Source organism: Tauraco erythrolophus, chromosome 4 (assembly GCF_009769465.1).
Source record: "Tauraco erythrolophus isolate bTauEry1 chromosome 4, bTauEry1.pri, whole genome shotgun sequence".
Classification (NCBI taxonomy): domain Eukaryota; kingdom Metazoa; phylum Chordata; class Aves; order Musophagiformes; family Musophagidae; genus Tauraco; species Tauraco erythrolophus.
In genome coordinates, this window is record NC_141468.1 from 70,825,576 (window position 1) to 70,851,743 (window position 26,168).

General features: G+C 41.8%; 1 protein-coding gene across 2 annotated transcripts; it reads right to left on the minus strand.

Moving 5' to 3' along the window:
• Nucleotides 1-603: 603 nt before the first annotated feature.
• On the minus strand, nucleotides 604-14,400 carry TIGAR (TP53 induced glycolysis regulatory phosphatase). Of its 2 annotated transcripts, none has more exons than XM_086610445.1 (6): nucleotides 14,349-14,400; nucleotides 12,435-12,472; nucleotides 10,049-10,170; nucleotides 6,412-6,489; nucleotides 2,442-2,552; nucleotides 604-2,032 (listed from the first exon to the last, which is right to left on the minus strand). In XM_086610445.1, exons 1-6 carry the CDS (start codon nucleotides 14,378-14,380, stop codon nucleotides 1,574-1,576), a joined length of 840 nt encoding a protein of 279 aa, XP_086466571.1. In that variant the 5' UTR covers nucleotides 14,381-14,400; the 3' UTR covers nucleotides 604-1,573. The 2 variants fall into 2 exon arrangements, with proteins under 2 accessions (XP_086466571.1, XP_086466570.1); XM_086610444.1 differs by lacking the exon at nucleotides 14,349-14,400 and adding an exon at nucleotides 12,788-12,846.
• Nucleotides 14,401-26,168: the final 11,768 nt, after the last annotated feature.

The following is a 26,168-nucleotide window of genomic DNA, read 5'->3' on the forward strand; positions in this document are numbered from 1 at the left end:
ACATGGAAGCAGGCCCCCACTCTGTGTTCGGGTAGGAATGAAGAGAAAACCTTCCCACTGAATGGCAGTTGCACGAATAGAAGCAGCAAATTACCGCCACTAGTGCCAGATTAAGTAGTTCTGTTGCTGTTTTTTCAGTAGGGCCACAGGTAAGTACAGGTACCCACCTGTTCAAGGAAATGATAGCAATCTCTTTTTTCCTCCTCAAAATTCAAGCATCTGCTTCAAGGCAAAGAAGCCAAGTGGTTTAAAGTACACAGGATGGCTTGTTTTTAAAAATGACAAAAAATTAAAACTTCAGTCACACAGTTAATCTTGTACAGTTGCAAACAGTTTAAGTACATCCATAATATTTTCATATCAGCGGTTCTTCCTGGTAAGAGTCAGGATAGCACTGATCCATCAGCCCTAAAAGAGCTCTTTTTCACAGTAAAAGACCAGCCTCGGGTTTTTCAGAAAAAAAAAAAAAAGGAAGTTAGATGATCGGAGTAAAGCTTCACAGAGTAATATTAGCAAAGATTTTTACCTCAAAAGAAATACAGGCAAAATGGAGTTCTATTCAGAAGCCTTTCATTTTTTATTTTTTATTTTTTAAAACAGGCTTAAAATATGCAAATGAAGAAAACAGTCTGTGGATAGTATAAATAACATAAATCAGATAAGCTTACACAGCAACACTACAAACACCCCCGTGGGGAAAATACGCAGTACTAACAGCAACTATAAGTAATCATCAAGCAACCAAACTTGCCTAATGCTAGGCAAAACTATTCACTCATCAAGCGTACGACTGCGACTGACAAAGGATTCCGGCTGGGTACAACTCACCCTATTGCTAAGGTTCCTTTTCAGAAGAGAGGCTGTTATTCCAACCGGGTGCACATGAGGTTCCTCGTTCTGCTTACAGTGAAAATAAATACTTTATGTTTGTGTACAGTGCTCTTCAACAGAGGTCTGGACAACACTAACAATTTCTTACAAAACACTCCTGCGAGGTAGGTATATCATCATCCCTGTTTTACAAACGGCAAAGAGACTTGCCCCGAGTTGCACCGCTATTTAGAGTCGGAGCCAGGAACATGTCCCCTGACTCTGAACCAAACCTCTTCCACTAGGCAATGCTCCTTTTTAGGTTATACTATTGCATTCAGAAAAGTTATTTTAAGACAACATGTATATTTAATATTACAATATAGCATTTTGTAATAAAACAAGAATACAGTATAGCTATTCTTCGAGGTACCGTTCCTCTCCCCTCCCCAACTCTTTTACTTGGAGATAACCAAAATAATTATGGGCTAATGAAAAGAAGTTTTTAAAAATATGCACTGTAGGAGCAGATATGCAAGTGACTGGAAGAACTAAATTTCTGTTCTTTAGAACATTTGTGTTATTTCTCTAGTGCCAACTTGTATCAGGCACTAGGACCATGCAAGATGGTAAGCAGCTGCGTGTCTTCAGTTGGTGTGCAGTTTAGTGTCAATAACGCCCGTCAGTCTCAGTAATTACTACAGATACCTTTCCCAAGCTTAGTATAACAGTGATCTAAAACCACCTCCCCCTACAAAGACTCTTAAAACACTTTCGGAGCTACACACTCAGCTCCCACATCCACTAAGTGAGAGTCTTGATTAAGACACACACATGTGATTTCAGGTTTTAACAAATCGCCATTTTCAAGTTTTACAATGAAGTGACTAACTCCTGTATTGGGACTAACAGAAGACAACTGAGACTTTGTTAGATTTGTTGGTAAAGTACAGTTGAGATCTGAAACAAAATAACCAATCCAGTTCCTCATGTAGGCTCCATGACTCACCACTAATATATTGGCATCTAACGTTTTAGAAGCTCCACCATTATCAGAGCTAAGTTCTGCTTCACTGGAGTGGTTTGTCCAAGGGAAAACTAACTGTTCTTCAGATGTTCTTGAGCTTCTGCTTGCCGCACCATCCACTTCTTGCTCTTTGTGCTCCAACTCAACAGCTAGCCGACACAGAAATTCAAAAAAATCCCTCGCACGTTCTCTTACCTACAGAGAAAGGTCAGAAGAGTACATTGTGAAGAATGCAAGAGACTTCAGTATTCAGAAATCTGAGATATAACTATTTCAGTTAAAAGACAAACTTTTATCACAAAGGAGTCTCAGAAATCTATGGTTACTCCTTTGCCCTCCAAAGCCAAGGTTGAGAGTAATTGCCATCACCCTTCTGCAAACAAGAGCTTCCTGAGGAGTCAATCTCAATATCCATATTTTAGTTCCAAAGAGACTCCCTATTTGGCAGCCACTGTAATCAGGTCAAGTAGCGTTTTTAGCTTAGACAATAACTACCTTCATTTGGGCTAAGCTCTCAAATAAGACACTTCTAAGTATGCGATAGCTGCATTTGCACTGACAAAATGGCCTAGAAAGCAGGGCACAAATAAGCAAGTGACCATACTTCATCCAGTGTTTCTCCTCCAGAAGGTGTGAATGAAGGACATTGCTCTCCAGCAGCCTTTGCCATAGCCTTGAGGTCAGTCAAAGGCCTTCCTTCTGCAACACCGTATTTCTGTCAGAGGCAAGTTACAAAGAGTGGGTTAAGCAAGACAGATCAAGTCTCCAGTACCCCGTCCAATGTGAACACCTCTTGACAGCTTCGTTTGCTTGCATTTTCAAGTGTAACATGCAGCCTTAACTACCTTTTATATTTTATCCCAATATTGAGGGAGGAGGTATCTTTACATCTGCTACTGAAGTTAAAAGTATAAAGTGTGTTTTATACCAACATATGCTGGGTAGGGAAATACATTAAGAGCAGCATCTCATTTAAAGTACTAACATTCAAAATACTACCTGCAGCCTGATCTCTGTCTTGAGATTTTTCCTACATTCCTGACACTCATTCTTACCATATAAAATTCAAGTGTCTTTGTAACTGAGGTTGCATTGCAAATACCTCTGTACGTAGCTGTTCACGTGAGGATAAACTCCATTTACTTTTCATTTGCAGAAAGACTACAGGGCATTATTTTTCATGAGTAAGAAACAATTTCTCTACAGACTTCTGAAATCTCCACAACAGAGAAGTACATTTTAAAACCAGAATTTTTGAAAAAGACCAAAAAAAAGAAAAAAAAGAGAGAGAGAGATGAAAAAACACAAGCACTCTACCTATTAAAAATAAACAATAAGGCCTCCCCCAATCTTTTCAGGACATACATTACTGCTGTGGACAATGTCTCCAGAAAAGAAGAAAGGCAAAAACAATCTTAAAAACGTATGCTCACAATGGGCCCAGAGGACATGCAAATAACTATCTTCGATGACACGCTCATTCCCGGGACCTCCAAACGCAAGGCCCATAGGAGAAACAGCAGTAAGAATTCATATATACCAGCTACGTATTCTGGATCATTAGAAGACACATTATAAAACACAATATGTATCATCTGTAATGTATTTTACAAGACAGATATACTTGGATGTGCATTACCATTTATCACCTTGAAGATTTTCCCAAGGCACATCTCTAACAATGGTAAAACAGATTAATACTTCTCCCTCTAAAGATCAATACTTCACTATCACTAACAGATGAAAAGTGTATTCAAACAGAAAGCTTTGGTCTTTTCTTGGAATCACAGAATGTTAGGGATTGGCAGGGACCTCAAAGGGTCATCTAGTCCAATCCCCCTGCCTGAGCAGGACCACCTAGATCAGATCACACAAGAATGCGTCCAGGTGGGTTTGGAACATCTCCAGAGAAGGAGACTCCACAACCTCTCTGGGAAGCCTGTTCCAGTGTTCTGTTACCCTTACTGAGAAGAAGTTCTTCCTCATGTTTAAGCGGAACCTCCTATGTTCCAGCTTATATCCATTTCCCCTTCTCCTATCATTGGATGCCAGTGAGAAGAGCCTGGCTCCATCCTCATGACCCTTTACATATTTTATAAACATTAAATACATATTTATAAACATTAATGAGGTCCCCCCTCAGTCTCCTCTTCTCCAAGCTAAAGAGACCCAGCTCCCTCAGCCTTTCCTCATAAGGGAGATGCTCCACTCCCTTCATCATCTTTGTGGCCCTGCGCTGGACTCTCTCAAGCAGTTCCTTGTCCTTCTGGAACTGAGGGCCCAGAACTGGACACAATATTCCAGATGTGGCCTCACCAGGGCAGAGTAGAGGGGGAGGAGAACCTCTCTCTACCTACTAACCACACCCCTTCTAATACACCCCAGGATGCCATTGGCCTTCTTGGCCACAAGGGCACATTGCTGGCTCATGGTCATCCTGCTGTCCACCAGGACCCCCAGGTCCCTTTCCCCTGGGCTGTTCCCCAACAGTTCAGTCCCCAACTTGTACTGGTACATGCGGTCGTTCTTACCCAGATGCAAGACTCTACACTTGCCCTTGTTGTATTTCACTAAACTTCTCCCTGCCCAACTCTCCAGCCTGTCCAGGTCTCTCTGAATGGCAGCACAGCCTTCAGGTGTGTCAGCCACTCCTCCCAGTTTAGTGTCATCAGCAAACTTGCTGACCATGCACTCTATTCCCTCATCCAAGTCACTGATGAATATGTTGAACAATATTGGTCCCAGTACCGACCCTTGAGGGACTCCACTGGATACAGGCCTCCAACTAGACTCTGTCCCATTGACCACTACTCTCTGGCTTCTATCCTTCAGCCAGCTCACAATCCACCTCACTACCCGATCACCCAGACCACACTTCCTCAGTTTAGCTGTGAGGATGCCGTGGGAGACTGTGTCGAATGCTTTACTGAAGTCAAGATAATATCTGAATATCTGAAGATAGTGAAAACATTACTGTTATGACAAGCATTTTGAGAAAGCAAGAGCTGATGTTACACTGTCAAACACTCAGTTACACACATTCCAGGAATCCAGATGTCGATGACTCGGATATAGACACGTGCTCATTACTGAGGCTTTTTTGACTTTTGTGTCACTATCCACTTGCTGTGGATATGCAATTAGCTGCCATAGTAACTAATTTATTACAGTCTTCAGGATTCAAATATACTGAAACATATTTACTTCAGCCTCTCTATTCCTTTCTCTAAAGCAAAAAATTGGCAATTTAAGAACAGTAATAAGGATGTGAAGAAATAAGTGCTCTGAAACAGCTGAAAATTAAATCTTAAAGTTCCACACTTCTCTCATGAAAGCAAGGCATGAGAGAATAAAATTTTCTTAATAGGTTAGCAACATATGTTCTTTTAAAGGTCTTCGCTTCTTTTCCTTTAATTCAAACTTATTTCCAGGTATCCGGAGCAGTGACTTACAACCTGTGGCCTGCAGACATCGTACTGGCATTTCTATAAATTCATACAAATGCCATGAAAGGATGGTGGCAGGGAGGGAATGTAATAGAGACTTAACATTATTCTTTCTAAAATTCTGTACATTCTGTAGATATAACTCTGAATATCATAATATTTAAGAATAGGGTGGATGAACTGCTTAGGGATATGGTTTAATGGGGATTAGGGATGGTTGGACTTGATGATCTCTAAGGTCTTTTCCAACCTAGAAATCTATGAAATCTATGAAATCTATGAAATATTTGCAAAAACGTCAGGTGGTACAGCAACTACAGAAGATTGAGAGGCATTTAACTTGCTGATTTCAGGGGAAGAATTGGAACTTCTGACAAAAAGAAGAAGATTCAAATAGGAAATGCTATCTGCAGAACAATCGTGTTCTGCTTCTTAAACATTTATTTGCCTGCTGGCAGTATGCCATCCCACTTTTGGTTTTGTAGCATTTCCATATTTAAATTCAGCTGACACTCTCAGTGAAGCACCCAAAGGGTGATTCGTATTAGCAGAAACAGCCAGCCTCTGAGTTTATTCTGATCGAGACATGCTTAGAAACAGGCAGGAGGTACAATTTTGCCGGTTATCAGGCAGAGAGACTCATCAGGAAAGCAGACTGTTCCACAGGCAGCAGAAAGCTTTTCAGTAGTTTTTGTGCAAATGAAAAGGTATGAACAGCTGAAAAGCCAACACCGAGTTGTGCCATCGGGCTGGAGAAGGTAGGCGGAGGGAGTATCTTTAACACTTTACATATGGGGTTAGCAAACAGAGCTAAGCTTTTTATTACCTTTAAGGTAAGTAAGGTAAGATTTACACGTAGAGGGGATTAAATCATTACAGCATCACAGCTACAGCACCAATCACTACATTTTGGCTTTGTTTCACAATTCTGCAGTCAGACTCTGCAGTCAGACAACCAATTTATAGTAACTGATGTGAAGAGTTCAGTTTTCAGTGATTAAAAAGACATCAAATAGTACTCTCTACTGTTAAATCTACCATTTAATCAGCCAGGACATCCATCAGCATTAAGTTACATTTTCAAATTGTTCAGTGTTCAATATTAAAACAAACTCTTTTGGCACTTACTCTCTCTCGAAGTCTTGCATCACACTTGATTTCCAAATCTTTGCAAAACTTATTTTTTCCTAGAATTGTGGCAGCAGTCTAAAAAGTGAATACACAGTCACATTAACGAGTTGTCTTCTCATAGGATAGCTAGACCATCTTACAACACTACAGCCAATGTGAATCACATCATTAGTACCCAACAACCCAAACGAACAAGGTAAAAAGTTTTTCAGCTAGTAGTGTCTATCAGAATTGGATACATGGCCTGTTTCAGGCCATAAAAGGCAGAAAAGTGGAATCTTCTGAAAGTTCTTTCACAATTCAAAGTCCAGAACAGTTGGAGACACTAAGCATCCATGAAAGGTGAGCAGCAAGATGCAAGGCAGCAGCAGGGTTTACCAGGATAAAATCCACATCTTCTCTTGAGTATACTGCTATTCAAAAAGCAATCATGCCAACACATTCTTTACAAGTAGCAAATGAGTCAGACTCACTTAGGTTCCTAAAAACTGGTCAGTTAAACCGAACTGCAAAAAACATAGCATCTATAAATTAAATTACTTTCTGGCAAGTGCACCTCAGAAATCAAATACTCTTGAAGCAGTTAAGGGGCAGGAGGGTGTTCACTGGCAACATACTAAAGTGTCAGCCTTAATGTTATGAGGGAGAAACGCACTGGAGGATACACTCAGGAAAAAAAAAATAAATCTAGCTTATTGTATTTACCTGCCTATTGATAGCATGGCCAAGAGACAGAGAAAACCCAAAGGGCTTACTTTGCTTTTAAAAACAGTCTGTATGTCTTGAGTTTTGTGCTATTTATCTTTTTTTGTTCCAAGGAAGCATGTGATTTTGGGAGTGCAAGGGAGAGCAAGACAAATGATAAAGAGGAAATTGCGGCACCACTTTGGAAAAAGTATTTCCTAATACAGGCTTGAGCATGTTGGATATCACACAGCCCTGTGGCTGCCACAGCCAATAACGGGAAATACAGGACAGCTGACCTGCTCCTGTTCTTATGTGCACCAAAGTGTGAAGGCTGTACTGGATTTGCATGCAGTTGTGACTGGTAACATCAGCTCTAAGTCTTGTGCAAATGTCCACACCCAATCGAACCAACATTCAAAGAACTCATTTTGAAAAGGCTCCTTGGATTTTGGCAAATAATAAGCAGTCTTGTACTAACAAGATTTTACAATCAATTTACTATATTGCTTAGAAAAGGGTTTATGTTTCAACTTTAAAAATCTGTCAAAGATTAACTTCAAAATTCAGATAGAGTTGAATCAATTTCCTTGTATATATGAATAGCATAGATAAATGAATGATTACATCCTGAAATTTCTCCAGGATCAAGATCTTGTTCAGTGCACAGAATAGACAACATTCACCTACCAAGCACTAGTTCATACTCTGAATTGTAAATGTTAAACATTCATTGTGCTGAAACCAAAACATGCTCTGAAAGAGATTAACTTCCTCACACCTTTCCTACACTGTCCATTACTAGAATACCAGCACACTTCAGTAACATTACTGAATCTTTACAGTAAGAAGGAATATTAGCCCTGTTATATACAGGGAAAAGACTCGAAGGTTTCCTCTCACTCTTCACAGGGCCCAGCCTGTCCCAGTCCTGAACCTATCCTCACTACTGCAGAGTTCTTGTCCAACAGCACCAGCATCTCACAGTAAGCCCCGGATTCCCCTGCAGACTTCAGTGTTACGCTCCGTTAAGCTTACATATCTTACAGAGTTACGCCCTGTTCACACCACGGCCCAGTCTGCCCAACTAGTCTTTTTTTTTTTTTAATTCACACTGCAGGTCTGCCTGCTCTCTTCTACCCTGCTAATTTCTGGAGCAAGTCTTTGACCCTCCCTCCTAGGCTTATTCTCAAACAGACTTCCATACAAAGCCTCTCTCTGCCTTTCCTGTACTTGCTCCCTTTGCATCCCTTTTCGCTCTCAGAATTCCTGCCCAGCCAGTACAGCTCTCTTTGCACACATCCCTGTTTTCTCCTATCCTGTTCAGGCTTGAACATGCAGTTGTCAGTCACAGGCAGTAGCCAGAGGACCGCATACCACTCTTGCTTCCAGTAACCAGTACACACCCTGACTACAGCTGATGCAGGAGAAATTGCAAGGAAAACTAAACTTCACCACTAACAGTTTATTTTCAAACCATTTCCCTCCCTCTCTTTTGCAAAGGAACTTCTACATTCCTCTTACTCTTGAGCTATGAAGTGACAGCACAGTAAATGACACTTTTTCACAGATTTGCAGCTGCCAAAAAAGGGAGTTCTGAGCAAATGGAAACTGCAGCTTTACACATCTTCGGGAAAGCTTCTGCAAAGTCTGGAGAGCTTGTCAAACAAATGGCGAAACACATTTCCTTTATAGAAAGGACAAATTCAGGCCTGTCTTCTACATTATGAGAGTGCAAGTGCTTCTCATGGAAAAGCCTGTCTCTAATATAAGGAAAAAAAATTACCAATCTCACTCTCAAGCAGCTGAGCATTCAAAACCAAATCCCCTAAGGCAGGCACATAACACAGCCAGTCTTATGAACACTATAAAGCACTATTAATGTTTTTAAATATAATTGCCATCATTCACGCACTTAAAGGAAGTGACTTGTCAGGCAGTTGTTATGCATTTTAAAAATACCTAACCATCGCACTCCTCCCTCCCTCTCTAGTTTGTTTTCTGCCTAAATTGTAGTGCTACAATATTTTATGGGACTGTGATGCAAAACTGATGAGCAATGTTGATGATGTATGTTTTAAGAAAAAGCAGATTTATGCTAGATTTTGTTTATCTGGTTCACAGCAAGGCTTCAAAGAATTTTGCGGCAGGACAACAGTGCAGAAAGCAATCAACCAGCAGGGCTATCAAGAACCACCTAGAATTTTCAATCACATGAAGCCTACGTATCTCCTGAAATCACAGCATCAGTAACTGAATAGAGAATTAAGGATAGGGCTTCCAAAGCCAGACCTTCCTAGAACAGCAGATCTATGTTTGTACCTTTAAAAGTTCTGTTGCCCTAATTTTTTAGTATTTGGTAATCTTGCACACAAAATCACACATAATCCCACACGGTAATTAACATTTTTTCCAATTTAATTAACCTATTAAAGTAGTGCATCAACGTGAGAGGTGTGCTACTACGTTCCCCCTCTGCACATTTAATGATCCTTGTACTGACTTTAGAGCAAAACTTGATCTTGCCTCTATCGATCTGCATTCTTTAGAAAAACACGGCATACAGCCGCAATGCATAAGCAGTACAACAACATCACAGACAATTTGTTTTGTTTACTCAAAGAAAAACTGACTTAGGTCTGTATTACTAAGTCCCAATTACTCCTTTAGCGAGAACCTATGCACACATAAAATAATGGCAAATCTGTAAGAACAATGCTGCGTGACACCCTGTAAAGCAAGCTGGCCTTCACTGCTTCCTAACTGAGCTGTTTTCATTGAAATGTCCTGACTCACAGAGGCCTTCTCGAATTCTACACAACTCTAACTGCAGTTCTAAGTCCGTCAAGATGGAGCTTTTGGCTCTGTATTATTTTTGCATCATCAACAGCAAATAAATGCCAAATTCTGAAGTTGATATTTACATTCAGTTGCCTCAAGAAGCACTTGCCTGCTTTGCTCGAAGGAGGTCACTTGAAAAGACATGAGTAAACTTCACATTACTGAGAAATAAACCAGCAGCATCCGCTTGTCTGAAACCAGTTGCAGAGAGTGGCTCATCCACTCCTTGGCCTACGAAATAAAAACCCACCAACATTAAGACATGCAAATTTTCCATCATTTAGCATCTCAGCAAGCATGACAGCAATAAAGAATCTGCTCAGTCATAATAAAATGCTTCTCCTTCAGTAACAGCAAGCCTTAGTAAAAGTCACTGTTCCCCTGGTCTTCCCTAAAATCAGTCACACAAATTGTTTGAAAAAAGGGAGTACAGGCTAGCAAGACAGAAGGATCATTATTGATGATATTTATATTAATGTACACATATGACAAACAAACATAAACCAGAGGCCTATGTTTTCTAAATGCGAGTAGTCATTTCAAATCACTTGTCCTTTTTAGAATGCTCACCAGTAGGCTTCCTGCAAGAGGAAATCTCACAACCAAAACTCTGTAAACAGATTTGTTGATTGTAAGTAAGAAAAAAGACAATACAAATCAAATACTGTTTTGGTACTAAAATACGTATATGGAAAAAACACGCACATTGGGAGAGTCAAGCCCTGACAAATATGAAACACCTGCTCCTCCCCATTCCCTGGCGTTGACAATGCCTTGAAGAAATGAGGCAACAAGAAGAAATTGTGTGTAAAGCGGAAATCAGCACACACTCTTTGCCAAAGACACGGTTTCACAAGAATTTTACAGCTGATGTAAACACAATCTGTTGTGGTGTCTCCCCCTCCTCTACTCCACCTCGTACACTAACACTAACGCTCATGCAGCTGCATAGCTGATGGAACAAAATGTAGCTGAAAAGCAGCAACCCTTCCAAAAACTGTCTTCAGTCTGAGTAGTCTGTGAAACTAACTGGCCGCAGAGCCCTGGGACAGCACTGAGAGAACCAGCACTTCAGTAACCCAACTCGAATGAAATAGGTGTGCTCCTGTCGCAGCTCAGAGAGACTGTGGCAGAACCAAGAACTGAAGCAGAGGGACAAACTTGTAACAAATTCCTATGCCCACACTTCTACCACCTATTTTACTTTTGTAGGAAGTCAAAGCAGGGACTGAGCAATTCTCATCAAATCCAGAACGACAACTAAAACAATTTTCACCAAGAAAACACACAATCATTTACGTGCTTCCAATAGCAAAAGACAGGGCACCAGAAGTCCATAAACTGAGTTCTGAGCACCTTGTCTGTAATTCAGCTATGTGAGAGCTTGTACCCCACCACACCAGTATAGGTCTTACACCTCTCAAAAGACAAAGTGCACGTGCTTCTGTAAGAGTTGACAATATTCACTTTCTACACAGTGGCCAGGAGGGTGGAGAAGAACCTATGACATGTCGTCTGTCACAGAGGGCTAGGAATTTAAAAGACGTCATTGGTACTTCTAGGAACATAAAGCGGGGGAGTATTGTTTAATCACTTTATTACAAGCACAAAGCCATGTTGCAAGAACCATAAACTGCAATGTCAAAACAGAGGTGGGAAAATCTAGAAGCACGATTCTCCCTCACAGCACACAGCATTGGATAAAATTTATTTATTCGGAGTACAACTCCACGAGGTTCCTTGTAGCAGTGAGACTCAGTTTTCCTACAACAGACATCCAAGCAGCTCAGTGTTTTCAGCTCTGGGTGTACAAGTCAGCAGTCACTAAGGAGAAGGCTGGTTTAAAACGTTCTGTCTAAAGACTGCCTTCCTAGAAAAAGCTGAGATTGAACAATTCAAGCATTTAAACAATCTTTACTTTTTATTCCTCCTTGCTCTACTGTAGGCTCTTTTTGTAAGTGACAGATTACCTTCTTAAGGCAATAGCCTCCTTTACAACATGACTTTTATCTATCCTTCTACAGCTCCTTACCAACTCCACCATACAAACGCACACCAGGTCAGTCCTCCACCAGAGCTGCAGTTCTCACTTCTCATCTGAGTTCTAGAAGCCCTTTACCCAGGCTTCGTACTACTGAGATTTAACACAGTGCTATGGGACACGCTGGCATACTTAACAACAGGTCCTGCTGTCACTATTTGATTACAGGTAATTTTTCTTTTCCCTGTTTAGAAAAATGAACTATTCCAATGCTCCTGTTGATACCAGAAATGCATCACTATTTGTTGATCATCTGTGGAGACCAACTTAGAATCTTTACAGTTCCCCACAGTTATCGAGCCAACGTCCTGGCTTATGAGTAAAATCTCTTAATGTTTACAATATTATTCCATAATAGCACTTAACATTTCAGCAGTCGGTCACAGGATTTCTCATTATGCAGGGAAGAATAATTTTCTCTCTCCAACAAGATAGTAGCATAACTGATACTAACCTTGCAGTATCTTGTCTTTGTTGTATCTTGTTTCTCCACTGAAAGAGATTATAAACAAAAAAATTAACTCACAATAATTTTACTCAATGTTCAAAAATATTATTATACTAGACAGCAAGAAGAGACAGTAGAGTCTGAATATGAAAAATGAGATACAGTACAGCACAGCTTCTTTTCAAAAAGACGTATCTGAAGACCTCATAATAAAAAAAAAAAAAACAAAATCAAAACCATTTTCAAGTAGTCAATCCAAATCACGCCGTCAATATTTACTAAGACAAACCTACCCAGAATAAAAGGAAGGGAAGTAATTTCTTAACTTTATCATAAAGGCATTATAATTTATCTATCACCTCCATGCTGGAGAGATGGAAGTTGCAGGAAGACTCTGGAGACTTCTTATGAAAAGCATGTGCTAGCCAACTGGACATCTGTACTTTAAAGGGAACCTACTTCAAGAGATTATCACAGACAGCATCAGAGCAGCCTGCACATGTTGAAAAAACAGAGCATAAGAAGCCAGAGCTGTAGAAAAACTAGTAAATGGAACATCACCTTCTTTAGGAATCAGAATACTCTACCTTGAAAACCACAACTGGTAGTATTTCAAAAGAAAAGCAACTAAAACCACATGCAGATTTATTCAGGAGGGAAAAATCTAACAACTAAACTTGACACGAACAAAGTTAAGCATGCTGACTTTGTTGAGACTCCTGACCTGACTGAAACGTCACATACTTAAGTTTTTGCAGTACTACGGCCAAGTGTGCTGCTTGGTTTTTATACAGAGAGCTATCAACACTGCCAGGCAGAAGTCTTCAAGACAAGCCTCAAATAGGTAACTGACCACAGAAGGCTAGTACTTTTACAATAAAACACTGTATTTTAGTACACTTCAAACTCTTTCCTGGTCAGGGAGCGGCAATTTAATTCTTCAGGCTCACCCCATGTCCTGACAGCTACCTGAGGAAAATGCAGCAGGCTGGATGGAGTCCATCCTGCTGGTCATCAACTGGAGTGCTGGAGAGGGAAGAGCAGAATGTGCAGTTTTCCAAGTTGCACTAAGATAGCACAGCATATGCAAGCACAGTGTGATGGATGAACTCCCATCCATTTGCTGGTGAACAAGCTGGATCTTTCTGAAGTGTCTGCAAGAGTTCCACCTGAAGATTTCAAGTTCAACAAATTGTTTCAGGCTCACGTGTTTTCCATCTGATGTAAAAGTAAGGCTGCAACTAGAGAGCAGATCCAGGTCTTTAAGGGAAGTCAAGCGTTAACTCTTAATAAGAGGAGAAAAAAAAAAAAGCCAGCACTCCAGTTGCACTGATCAAATATTAAATTGTATTACGCTACAGGGGAAATAAAAGTCCAGTTTTCATAAAAATTATTAAACAGTTAACTACTGTCAGTTGGAGGAAGCTGGAGCTACTTAGCCTAGTTAACCACAAATCTTTTGTCCATATCCACCGTAGCTTGAAAGAAAAGCTCACCTCAACAACTTCAACTACGTCACAAATGCCAACGTTAACATTTCACAGTAGAAATGTCAGACTACCGTTCGTTCCCAAACGAGCTCTTCACCCCTCCGGAGAGCTGTTGGCAGCAGAAAGGTCTTATGACCAACCACCTAAGAGTTCACAAGCAGAACGGCGGGTTCCCCTCACGCCCGCCCGCCACGCCTGACTGACGGACTGACTGACAGACGCCGTTACTCCTGACGGACGGACGGACTGACAGGAGGCCGTTACTCCAGAGGAAGCCGCGCGCGCCTAACAGGCTGCCCCGGGGGATCAGGCGGAACCCCACTGACGTCACGGCCCGCCCGAGTACCGGCGGCGGAGGGGGGGGGGGCGGGCAGCGGGGAGACGGGGGAAGGAAGGGCAAGACCCGGGGCGGGGGCGCCGCAGTACTCACTGCCGGACGATGGTCAGCCCGAAACGAACCATGGCGCGGCCGCACAGGTGGGCGCAGGCCCCGCTCCGCCCCGCCGCCAGCACCTCCTGCCTGCACTGCGGCGCCCGGCCGCCCCGCGCCCGCCGGTGACGTCACGGCCCCGCCCCGCCCCGCCCCGCCCCGGCGCGGCGGTGGGCGGAGGCGCGGAGACACGGAAGCGGGGGGGAGCGGGCCTGCGGCGGGAGCGCGTCTCTGCCGGAGCGGCTGCCGGCCGCGTCCCGCTGGGAGCCGGCGCGGCGGGCGCGGGCTGCCGGGAGACATGTGCGAAAACGGGCGCGGGGGCCGCTGAGCAGCGCGGTGCTCTGCCCGCTTCCCTGAGGGACGGCGTTTCGGAGCTGCAGCGCAGGCGCTCATCGCCGTGACGCTCGGCAGAGCGAGGGGAGAGGTGCAAGTTCCGGCCGGGTTTGGTAAAAGGGGCGGGGGGGGTGGGGGGAACTGCAGCTTGATGTGGCTGCTGGTGCGGGCTGTGCACCAGCCGGCCCCGAAAGCCTGCCTGTTTACAATATTCGGTTTTAAGAATTAAAGAGGAGCTACGTCCAGTCCGAAGCGCTTTTTAAGGGCTCAAGGCGCGTCTTCCTGACTTTATAATCGGATGGGTTCCACCTTAAAACTCCTCTTAAGTTTTCACGTAATCTCATGATTCTGGGACTGAGGCTTGAGTAAGTTTATCACATTGCAGGAGATGTCATACTTGATGAGTCTCAGTCTCGATACGTCGACCGAATCAAGAACACTAATGGGTAACAGGAGTTTACTCAGAGTAATATCAGTAGTTGGATAAATTATGCTAATTACAAGTCAATTAAAAGTCTTAGAGGCCACTTTTGCTCCGCAGGCACCATCACACTTGGGAAATAACAGGAATTGGAGGAAGAGAGAAAAGCAAACCTACAACCTACATGCTCCCTAGATCAGAGTGAAGTTTTGGATCTCCTGAGTGAAACTGACATCTGAGAGCTAGATACAGTAAATCAGCTCTCTTCTTCTGCCTGGCAGTGTTCTTCCTGGGCCAGCGGACAGCATAGGTGGGAAGATACAGGACACATCTACATTTTGTAGTTCACTTACTGCCTATGCATCATTTGCTGGGTGGTGAGTAAGGGGCTTTTTCCTGCTAGGGTTTGGCATTCAGACTCTCACTTTCCCTAGTGAGAGTGAAAAAGCAAGCAAGCAAAAAAAAGAAGCCTTACGAAAGTAGAAATTTATTTTGCTGTTCCTTCCCACTTCCTGTTTTTGAAGATTCATCAAAGAACATGTGTACAGCTTGGCGAACTGCCAGGATACAGCATACGAGATGTTTTCCTGAACACAGAAATACAACATTCACCTCAGGAAAGGTCCTGCTGGCCAGAAATACTAAGGATTCAAAATGGTTGATATTTTAGGAAATTAACCATAAAAATTTGGTCAAATCATCATTGTGTTATTGATGTACAATACAATAACAGGTAATACATATTTTATGGTTGCAAAAAGCAAGGAAAGAAATGGGAAAGTCGCTCAAGGGTGAACAAAAATATCCAAGGAGCTATAATTGCACACAAGAACTGCAAAAATAGCATTTAAAGTTAATATTTTAATCATTTTGCTAATGGTGATTTCTAAGAGACAATGAGTGCAAAGACTCAATTGCTATTATTAAATAATAGCATTATGAAATTGCTGCTGGTAAAATGGACAAAGTACCAGAAGCAGCGACCGCAAATCATCCTTTTCCTCTCAGAAGACTGAAGTTTTATGGACTACAGACAACGTGATTAACCAAAGTACTAGTTGGTCAGATAGCTCAGTGTATTTCCTTCAGGATTTCAGAACCAGATGGAATAAATACTATCTGAAAATCAGATAAATCCTCTGGGTTGCCCAGAGATCTGACTTACCTTTGAAACTAGTTTAACTAGCTGTAACGCCAAACAAATTCTAAATGAAGACTTCTTTCACTTTATAGCAGTTTAAAACATATGACAAATTAAATACCTAATGTAACCATGGGTCTGCTTCATTCCTGTTTTATCTTCCTTTGGCAGTGTGGCAAACCCCTGTATTTCTGCAGTGCCTCTCCTCCACAGATTTCAGAACTGACATTTTCAAAGGGTGAGGCTGGTGACATGTCTGGCCTCCAGACGAGCCAGAGCCAAATGACTCAGCTCTGACCTATTTCTATTGTATCACCATCAAAAAACAACTGTGTTTTGCTACGATGATAAGACCCCAGCTGTGTTTCAAGCATGTTTTAGAAGGACAAGAAACAGATGTGAGCCAACACTGTTAGCGTCTATATTCTTAGAAGTGCATGTTTTGATACAGGTCCCTTTGCAAAAGTGACAGCCCTTTAGGCAAAGTTAAAGAGACTTTGTCTGAAGTCGCACAGTTTGGTTTCGTGAGAAAACGGCTTGAAAGGCCTGCAGCTTCTGACTAACAGTCTCATGGTTTGGCTACTAGATCACATTTCCTTTTTCCATTGTTTAGTCCTCTTATCTTTGCTCCTGTCTTCTTCATTTTTATAGCATTTGCCAGTTTTTTCCTAAGCATTAAAATTCTGCTTTTTCATTTCTTCCTCCTCAGTAATTTCTTTGATCTGCTGTAGCACGTCATGTCAGTCTGTGTTCATGAGCCTGTTTTTTTAAATTGACCCATTGAAACAAAGTGTTTATGAAGCATAACTGCTAACATGAGCACAGAAGCTCATCAGATGAGGAACAGTATTTTGAAGAAGTCATCTTAGGAAGGAAAAGCTTTTGTGGAGCTGGAAATCAAAAATTTTTGAATGAGAAGATTTTGTTCTAGTAAAAATTTTAAAACTCAAATCTACTACTAAATTCACCATCATCATACAGATTGCATATCACTCACATCAGACAATATCATCAATCCAGGGTGAGTTATCTAGTCTCCGTGTAACAACAGTTGACAATTAGGAACACAGAACTACAATCATCAGCTGGGCTATATTCCCTGCAGCCCACTTGTCATTCGGGGTCTGATCTTGCTTTCTGCTCTTACAAGTACACCGGTCCACCAGAAACCTGGGCGGAATTTCTTCGTTTCCGTGCCCCTCTCACTCCTCTCCCTGCTTAATATGTCCCTAAAGTATGCGCTGGCATGAAGGAATTCACATCTTGGTCAAATCTTAGCACAGAGATTGTGCTGTGGACAGTTCTCGAATTGGACGGGCTGGAGAACAGGGCTGTGCAATACCTTTGCGGCAACTACATCAGTCTCTTTCTTGGAAAAGTAACGTTAGGAAAGGGTTTAATTATTTTTAAGGCGGCTTTCAAGGTGATATATGGTCTGCAAACAGGGAGCAGAGCCAGCCTCTTGTGACCGTCCCGCTGAACAGAAAACTTTCCGTGCTCCTGCAACAGCACTTGAGACCCATATGCCCAAACTCTCCAAGTGTAAAAGTTCGAGTTGCAGCTGCAGGCTTTCTGGTTGATGAAGGCGTTCAGGTGAGCTGTTGGAGAAGTGAGAAGGTTTAGTTAAACATTTTACTTTCCAGCAGGCTGGGAAAGCCCAGGCAGCTCCTGGAGGAGCTCCAGGAATAGCTGCAGCTGTAGGAGTTACGTTACCGTCATCTAGCGGTCCTCCTGCAGTCTGCACCCGCGTGTCTTCCAGTCCAATTTTAGTCAGTTCCCATTCAATGAGCTTTGTGTTTCTAACTTAGATTACATATTTAATCTTTTGCTCTGGTGCTGCTAGCCATCAAGGAGAATCACATCCAAAGATTATGCATTTCTGTTGCAAAATTCTATGGCGTTAGGCCAAGCCTTAATACCTACACTTGTGAAGCTAAATAATACCATCAGTGCACTCCAGAGAAATCAATACTTTGTCGCGTGCAAGAAGCAGATCCAAAGAAATTGAAATAAACAGCTTCTTGGAGAAGCAAAGAGGTTGAACTTCAGGATGCTGGAAAAATTGAGGGAAATTACTTTTGTCCAGGGGTCCTGAATTCATTCCTCGTCCTTCAGCCAGTTATGTCTCTCTCACAGTTTTGTTCAAGTTCTGAAAACCCTTGTCGTCAGAACGGTCAACCTATTGCTTTTCAGGGATACTTGCTAACCTCCTGCCAGATGAACCAGAGTTTTTGCTCCATGGAGCATTCCCAAGTAATGGTATCTGAGGAGTCACAGCCCCAAACGCAGCCAGTCTGCTGACCTTTCTTTCTCTCCTTCACTGCTCTTGTCCTAATTCTTCGTGTAGTTTCTGCATGTTACAGTTTGGAAGAGCTCAAATAACATCCCAGTTTATTTTTAGAGAAAACTCAATAGCAAGACAGAGCTATCACCACATCATTTCCACAGAAGGACAGACATTTAAGGAGACAGACATTTTTCCCTTTTTATTTTCCTTTCCTTTTCTTACTGTGCTTTGCAGCAGCTCTCTCTCTCTCTCTAGCAGGTTACAGCAGAACTCAGAGCAGCCCCTCATGTCAGACATATTGCATATGGAGCTCATACCTAAGCATAAATACCTCAGCTTTACTCACATTAACTTGTAATCCTAACAGGTCTTGATTTAACGTATCCACTGCCAAGGGATGCCCTTCCCCACAGTGCATCTGAAGCCCATGCTGAGCGCTGGCCTGATGTTCTCCCTGGCAAGTGTCCATACTAAGACCCTCACAATTCTCACTGCTGTCCTCTGGTAGCATCAGCAGTAACATCAGCTGCCACACACTCTTTTTGGTGTAAAAATATTGTGGTACCTGCACCTCTGTGGCTGCACACAGCTGAAATGCAAATCACCTTTAAGAATCCTTTTAAATATATCATTATATTAAGAAAAATGAAAGAGCTTGTTTGTTCTTTTTTTTTGAATATTTCAAGGAGGTACAAATTAAACTTGGTACTACCAGCTTTCTCCAAAGATCTAAAGGGATCCCCAAAGTCTTTTTAAAATAAACTTTCCCTTACTTGGTAGAAATGATTCAGTGTGCTGTGGGGGGCAAAGAAGTAGAGCATAGCCTGTTTCCCTTCATGCCAGCTGGCTGGCTTCGATTTGCAAACAGCGCAGAGAAGGCTCTAATATAATTCTCTAAAAACTGAATGCAACTACTCTTATGTTTATGACTTTTGAGTGACTGCAGAAAGGTGTGCAAGTATATCAGCGATAGAGTCGCCCCCATGAACAAAGCCGTACTCTTTCCAGGCCTGTTTCTTCCCCATGAAATGTAAGATTAAAATACACCTTTTCTACCTTATTATCTACATTGGCATTAAGCAGCCCATGTGTTTGATAGTGCATGCAAGGTGCCCTTTGTCTCTCTGGCTCTTTACCCGTGGAACCTTCGAGTTACAGTATGTTTGTAAATGCTCCTTATTTATGCATCCTCCCGTGCAACCTTCCAGGCAGAATATGGATGACTGATGGGCTGTGACTGCAGACAGCGGGCTTCAGTGACCTAGGGAGTCCCATGTGCTGATTTTAATAGGATAAACCATCGATGTAATGCTCAAGGGTTAACACCATATTGAGAAGGATGGACTCCACACCCCTTGTATCTCTTGACAGCTAAATCCTGACTTTTCCTGCTGAAAAAAAGGAAACGACCAGGCCAGACTTAGCAGAAATTCTACCTGCCTTTACCTCAGCTTTGCATTTATTGATGTGACTGGCAATTTATAGTATGAGGCAAGAATGGAGTTGGTGGAAAGATTATTAAACCTATTAAAAGTCAATAGCAGAGCTCCAACTGTCTTCAGCAGGCACAGAATTTCATTCTGCTTTTGCTGGTTGCATTAGATTTATAGGGCTTTTTGCTTCTTTACAGCAACACAGAATGAAGAGTGGCTACGTAGTTCATGCACAAATTGAAAAATATAGCACTTGCCAACAGAAGCATTTGAAAAGACTCCTGAAACAAGCATTAAGGATGCCTTTTTGAAACACAAAGGAAAATTCCCTGCTTAGACTATATAAACTGCATTTCTAGTCCCTGCAGAAAGATTTGGGGAAATACAAACCAAAACCTAATCTAACTTGTATACTGAGACTGGAAACACCAAGCAATTGTGTGGTGTTTTCCTCTTCTGAAATCTCAATGCTAACGCTTTCTTCTGTTTGCCTCCACAGTTTTCTTAAACACAGAAGTCAGTCCAGCATGCAGTTGTTTTAAAGCATGATTTTGCTATGCTCTCTCTCCTTAAAATCCTCAGGCTGTCCTTATGTAAAATATAGGATCATGATGGGCAGAAATTGTTTGCAGATGGTAAGAAGACGACAATACAAAATGGTTTCACAGACCACATAATAATGGAAATTAACCCTATTGTATGTGACTTTTCAGCATTCAGCCAGCTTTCTTTAAAAGAAGGGAACAGGCTGTTGTCCAATTAATTTCAATTTTAGCTTCTGCGCCCTATATCCACTATTTCTGAAAAAATACACTTAAACAACAACAGAAAATCTCTAGTAAAACCTCTGACAACACGAAACTGCAAAGCACATCCCTGCTGTTCCAGGAGGACTATTGGTGACACTATAGTGGGAAAGGAATTAATCCCCTGAAACCTGAAATGAGGCCGAAGAGCACCCCTTTGAGCTTTGAACCACAGATGGAAGGTGTTAGAACAACCCTCGCAAGTTGTAGTTCTTCATAGGCTCCAAGTTACGCCTGTGAAACGCTGCAGATGGCTGGTCATGTTGTTAAATGGTGGCCAGAGGAACATGAGGTCTCATGATGCTTTAAAATCTCACTTTTGGTGCAGACAACCTGTGAAGTAGGAGGCTCCCAGGTCACTTTCCAGGGAAGTTTTCAGAGACTTTGCCTAAAGCCACAGCTCTCAAGTTTTTGCATCTCCTGACTCACAACCTCAAGATTTACTTCATTTCCATAACCCATCCATGATTTTTTTTCCTATTTGTATCTATTTATTTTTGCTTGTATGTTTCTTCATTTTAGCAATGTCTATTTCCAGTATTTTTCCTTCTCCCTATTAATTACATATTTTTTTCCCTTTTTTTTTTTTATTCACATTTATTTCTCTTCTCTGTTTTTGGCTGCATTATTCACTTTAGGATGGTGTTACTTTGTTCCCAGTGTGTCTGTCCTAATACCTCTTCTTCATTCTTCCATGCCTCTTTGCTCTCCCCAGGGGTGCCCAAAGGTCTGAAACTCAGTAGGAGAAGACTGCTATGGGATGGCAGTGGAGAAGGAGACACCAAGGTCAGGCCAAGCACGTCACACAGGTCAATTCACAGCAAGCATCCTTGAGCAGGAAACGTGGAAGAGGATGAGGGCAAGCATCCCGTCTCCTGGGCACAGGCTGAGGGAGGAAGCTTGGCGTGTGGAGGCTCATTTCTTCCCGCTGGCTTCACCACAAAACCCTCTCCTTTTACTCACATTTTGCCCAAAGCTTACAGAAAGAAAAACAACATAATTTTTGCAGTAGCCTTTAAATGCAACAAGTAGCTGAGTGGAGGTTTAAATAATATTTTAATTAGTCGCAAAAGTGTGCACTCTGTGTACTTACGAGGACTTTTCCACCAGCTCAATTTAATTCCCACAAAATGTTTTAATCCATCATCTTACCGTTTTTAGGACTTTGCTCTCCTTAAATCTCACGGGACATTTTCACAGAAGAAACATGCCAGAATTTGCCTACCCAGTAGGCAACGAGCTACGTTTTAGAGGAAAACTTGTTCTGTGACTGCAACATTCAATAGTTCATGTTATATATACCTGCTAACATCATCTATCTAGAATCACAGAATCACGTCTCCTTTTGCACCATCCTCACACAGAATGAATAAAACCACGACAGGCAAATTTAGGTCAAGGTGAGTTTATTGTCCATACAGCATACCTAATCCCGCCAAAACACTTTTCTTAGAACCATCTTTAAACTAGTCAAAACAACAGGTTATTAATAAAAATGACAACACTGAACAAAGAAGACCTTTTAAAAGGTAATCAAGACTACACTGTATCAGAGTCTTATCCATCAAAAACAATCTCGCATACTTTCTAAATACTTTTGTTTACACTGATCATGTCTACTACCGCACTTTCTAGCATCCCCTGACCATATAAACATCCACACCTCTTAAAGAGCACATTGTGAGAGAATAACGTTGACTTGATATGGCATCACACTCGATAAAAGCAAAAAAAAAAAAACCAAAAACTAAAGTTTGAGAACAGAAACTGTGCAACCGAGAGTGATTTCTGAGGTACATGAGAACATGGTAATAAACATAGTGGAAAAAATCCAGTGGCCAGGTGGTTTGCTGAGTAATTAAGAGCCGTCCGATTATTCAAGCACAAATCATCGATATTAAAATGGGATTAATGCTATTTTTCTCTGTCACAAGCATGTTGGGAATATAAATAAATTGATTATGAGGTGCTCCTACACTACAGTAACAGGAGGGAGGGGAAGATGATCAAAGTACCATCAAAACGAAGCTGAGAGAGAAACACTTTGAGCAATTGTGCCGATCCTTTGGCACTTGTAAAGGTATAATCAGCAATTCATTTTTTCAAATTAATTGACAGGAAGCTTTATGATTTCTGCAATTCCGGGGGAAAAAAATCTCACACCTCATTTGTGATATTAGTATCCATTTTTTTAACGTCTATTAAAAGGAGTACTACACAGGACTTCAATTTTGAATGCTACTGTGAAAATGCTCGAGTTCTAGGTTTTCCAGACTCCAAACACGGTACACTTCGGGGTGTAACCAGGCAGTTAGCACTTTCTGAGTACGTCACTGTCGCCGAGGACACTCTTACCCCGGTGGTGAACCGGGCAGACCCGCCAGGATGCCGCGAGGGACCAGGGCTGCCGAGAAGCGCTGTGACTCCCACGTCCACTCCTCGCCCCTCTGACCGCCGCACGAGGAGCCGACCTCGGTGGTGGACCTCAACCCCCTGCTCTGTCAGCCCTGCGGAGCCCTGGGGGGATGATGCTGTAGGAGGGGAGCCCCGCATGGGACTGGGGCACCGCAGGAGGTAGGATGAGGAAAAGGGGCAGGCACCCTAAATACTGCTCCCACCTACACTCAGGCTACAGCACGGAGGGGAGCAAGCCAGGCAAAGGCGATGGATGCGGCCCTACAGCCCAGCGCGCCGACAGGGCATCCCACCGTCTGGGGGCCCTGTGGCATGCCCCCCTGTGAAGCCACATTGGCTAACATAGAAGGGCTGTCATGGAATGATCTCATCTGTCATATAGACAGCGCATGCAGCTCTGGAGTCTTGCTTCCACAAAATTAACTATTTTTTTTTCCTCCAGGAGAGACACCATTGCTGGGCTTTGAGTGCTCCCAACATGGAATGTCAAGGCGGGAGGTGACGGCGGTGAGAAGGCGGCTGTCCCCACCACCGGTTTTGGGAAACATGGACCTGCTCCGGCGGAGCCGCCGGCAGAGAGTCAATGCATTTTTTCCACTATGAAAAGGATACCGAAGACTGAAAGGGAGCCAGCACCCCGGCTGCCTGCAACATCTCCCCGGCGTGGCCGGAGTGCTGGCCCCGGGGAAAAACCAAACTGTCACGTTGTGAGGTATTGTGAAAATGGGAACCATTTCTGTTTTGTCCAGTAAACCTGAGGTAAGTATACCGTCTTTGCAGGATGTGATCAGGAAGGAAGGAAAAAAAAACCAAACCAAGAAGAAAGAAGGAAAAAAATAAAATAAAATTAAAAAAAAATCATGAACACGCTATTAGGAAAAAAAACTGTACAGGGCATTTCCAGTAAATCAAAGAACTCATCATATCTCCACTTAACCATCTACTTCAGGATTTGAAATTTAAGCAGTAAAATAATATATTATAAAAATGTTTATAAAATAGCAGCACACTCAGTGAAACAATACAGCTAAGTACTGTTAATGTGAATAAGAATGAAACAAATCATAGCTTCTTAGCAGCGCAAAAAAAAAAAAAAACAAAACCAAAAAACCCCCAAAAACCAAAAAAACAACAAAACCTTAGAATCTTACTCCATTTTCTACCCTCATCTAGCCAAATACGGCTGAGTCCATTCATATAATATTCTTCGAAGTAGCATGTTCTTTCTGGATTTTTGTCTTAAAAATGCAAACATTAACATTTCAACCAACAGCTTCATACTGTATATTTGCAAACTGTTAATACAATTGTGCAAAAAAAAAAAAAAACAAACAACAGTTGCTCCAACTCCTTTGCCGTCTAAATGCCTCTTCGTTACAGATGGAGCAGAAAAATAAATTCAAGTACACTGAATACACCTTTGTAATAAAACTCCAAGTCACACACCTTGATGTTTACCACTCGTGTCTTTTGCACCAGCAATTTTCTTTCGTTGTCCATAGATAAGCATGCAGGTGGTATTAAGATCCTTCTTTGACACTGAACAATACATATCATCAGGCTTTTATCCGGAATGTCATGACAGGAATGTCATCTGAAGCAGGTGTTGGTATTTCCAGCAACACCGCAACTAACCAAGTACACCAGATACTGGAAAATATTGACTATAAAAAGGTATATGCTTTGCTTTTGTGACCTTTTTCTTTTTTTTCTTTTTTTTTTCCTTTTTTTTTCTTTTTTTTTTCCTTTTTGCTCGGCAAAATCGTCATAAACCATCTCATTTAATCCCTTAGGAATAATTTTCAAAGTGCTTTTCGAATGAAATGGTTTACAAAAACGCTCACTGTGGATCAAGAAAGTTAACGAAACGCTGAAAAAGTGTGCGGGGGTGGTGGGGGAAGGTGGGTAGGTAGAAGAGGAATCGAACCAAATCTCATCTTCTTTAACACAGTGAGGATATGTTAAAAAGTAAGATGGACAGAGCATCATTTCAATGTCTTTACGGCCAAGCTAAGGAGCTGCCAAAAGTTAACATTGACGTGAAGCGTTAGCGCTGTAAAGGAATATAATGCTTTTCACAGATGATCCACCGCATCTTGCAATCCAAAGGTCGGACGCGGTCTGATCAGCCGACTGGTCGGAATTATTTGGTGCATTTCCCCATCTAACGTGAACACTCGATAACTTTGGCTTGGCCCACAGTTGGGTAAACAGGATTGCCCTTATGCCAAAGATGCTGCTGTGTTTAGAATGAATAATTTCTGAAGGAAAAGTAGAAAAAGCCAAGAGGGAAGAAGGGAATTTGAAAAAAAAAAAACAACAAAAAACAACAAACCAAAACAAACAAACAAACAAAACCACCTGCTCTTCCGGCTGGCAAAATAAAGCATCTTCTTTCTTAGGTAGCAGCTACCACAGACAGCAAGAGTAAACAAAACTAACATACAGAGATCCAACAAACACTTCTGACTAATAACAGAGGTGACAGATCAGCAAATCTCTTCTGCATTCAAAATGGTTCAATTGCTTCAGGGATCTTCTCCCACTTTGCCCTAAACCCCTTATTCTATTGCTTTGCAATCTAGTCAAGCCATAATATCGCACACACGATTCCTTTCTTAAATCTAAAAAAGGGGTGTATGCACTAGGTCATAATACACAGACAAGTATACTCTACTTTGTTCCCACAAATGCAGGCTTACATTTATCTAGCTACTTTGTATGCTTTTATAAGCATTTAATATCACTGGTACATAATCAAATAGCAATTACCAAATATATTGTGGGATTCCCTTCTGTAGAAGATCACAGGCACCAAACGCTTTTTTTTTTCATTATTCAGTTTTTGTATATTTTTTTTACCTAAAAGAGCTTTAAATACGTTCTATGTGGGAGCAGATTTAAAAAAAAAAAAAAATCACTCTAAAAATAATAACAAAAATAAAGGGGCTGGGGAGCAAGCGTGACTTTCTGTGCCGATGTCC